The sequence below is a fragment of the Palaemon carinicauda genome, chromosome 42, assembly GCF_036898095.1.
Source record: "Palaemon carinicauda isolate YSFRI2023 chromosome 42, ASM3689809v2, whole genome shotgun sequence".
NCBI classification, from domain to species: domain Eukaryota; kingdom Metazoa; phylum Arthropoda; class Malacostraca; order Decapoda; family Palaemonidae; genus Palaemon; species Palaemon carinicauda.
In genome coordinates this window covers 38,877,220-38,878,476 of record NC_090766.1, presented here as the reverse complement: position 1 = coordinate 38,878,476, position 1,257 = coordinate 38,877,220, and the positions used below count along the sequence as shown (strand labels likewise).

General features: G+C 39.3%; 1 protein-coding gene across 1 annotated transcript in view; it reads left to right on the top strand.

The window, feature by feature from the left end:
• The window catches only part of LOC137633111 (coagulation factor V-like), a 1,323-nt gene extending 985 nt beyond the window's left edge, over positions 1 to 338 (top strand). Inside the window, exon 2 of the mRNA XM_068365272.1 lies at positions 1 to 338. This exon is cut by the window's left edge and continues 322 nt beyond it. Coding sequence (XP_068221373.1) covers positions 1 to 338 — 338 coding nt within the window.
• Positions 339 to 1,257: the final 919 nt, after the last annotated feature.

Here is a 1,257-nt window from a genome sequence, read left to right as displayed (position 1 = left end):
AGCTCTGTCAACTGAAACTGGAACTTGTGCTGAATCAGATGAATCTGGAACTTGGCCTTAATCAGCTGAAACTGGAACTTGAGCTTAATAAGCTGAAAGTGGAAATTCAACTCAGTCAACTGAAACTGGAACTTGTGCTGAATCCGAGGAATCTGGAACTTGGCCTTAATCAGCTGAAACTGGAACATGAGCTTAATAAGCTGAAGATCGAAATTAAGCTTAATCAGCTGAAACTGGAACTTGAGCTTAATAAGCTGAACCTGGAAAATAAGCTTAATCAGCTGAAACTGGACCTTGAGCTTAATCAGCTGAAGCTGGAGAATAAGATAATCAGCTGAAGCTGGAGAATAAGCTAATCAGCTGAAGCTGGAGAATAAGCTAATCAGCTGAAGCTGGAGAATAAGCTAATCAGCTGAAAATGGACCTAAAGTTTAATCAGCTGAAACTGGAACTTGAGCTTAATCAGGTGAAACTGGACCTTGAGCTTAATCAGGTGAAACTGGAACTTGAGCTTAATAAGCTGAAGCTGGAAATTAAGTTTAATCAGCTGAAACTGGAACGTGAGCTTAATAAGCTGAAGCTGAAAAATAAGCTTAATAGGCTGAAACTGGACCTAAAGTTTAATCAGCTTAAGTTGGAGAATAAGCTTAATCAGCTGAAAATGGATCTTGAGCTTAATCAGGTGAAACTGGAACGTGACCTTAATCAGATGGAACTGGAACTAAAGATATTCATATGAAAATGAAAATTGAGCTTAATCAGGGGAAACTGGAGCTTCAGCTTATTCAGCTGAACCGGAACTTGAGAGAAGTCAATTGAAACTGGAACATGAGCTTAAATAAGAAAAAAAAATGTATTTATCCCCTTGAACAACATAACAGCTCTAATTCTGCTGAGCGAAGAGCTCGCCATATCCCAAACTGTAAACACATTGATTGAAGTGTTTGCAGATGCCAGATTTGCTTTATCACCTTGCTTTTGATCACACTGACACGCACACCCATCACTCTCTCTCTCTCTCTCTCTCTCTCTCTCTCTCTCTCTCAGGGAAGACAATTTTGGGATCTAGTAAGCTGTCTGATATATTATACAGCCAGTTTCATTCTCTCTCTCTCTCTCTCTCTCTCTCTCTCTCTCTCTCTCTCTCTCTCTCTAGGGAAAAAGTAATTTTAAGATCTAGTAAACCCTCTGTGAGTGCGTACAACCAGAAACGCTAAAAGAATTTATCTGATCAATATCCAGATATGGATGTATGTA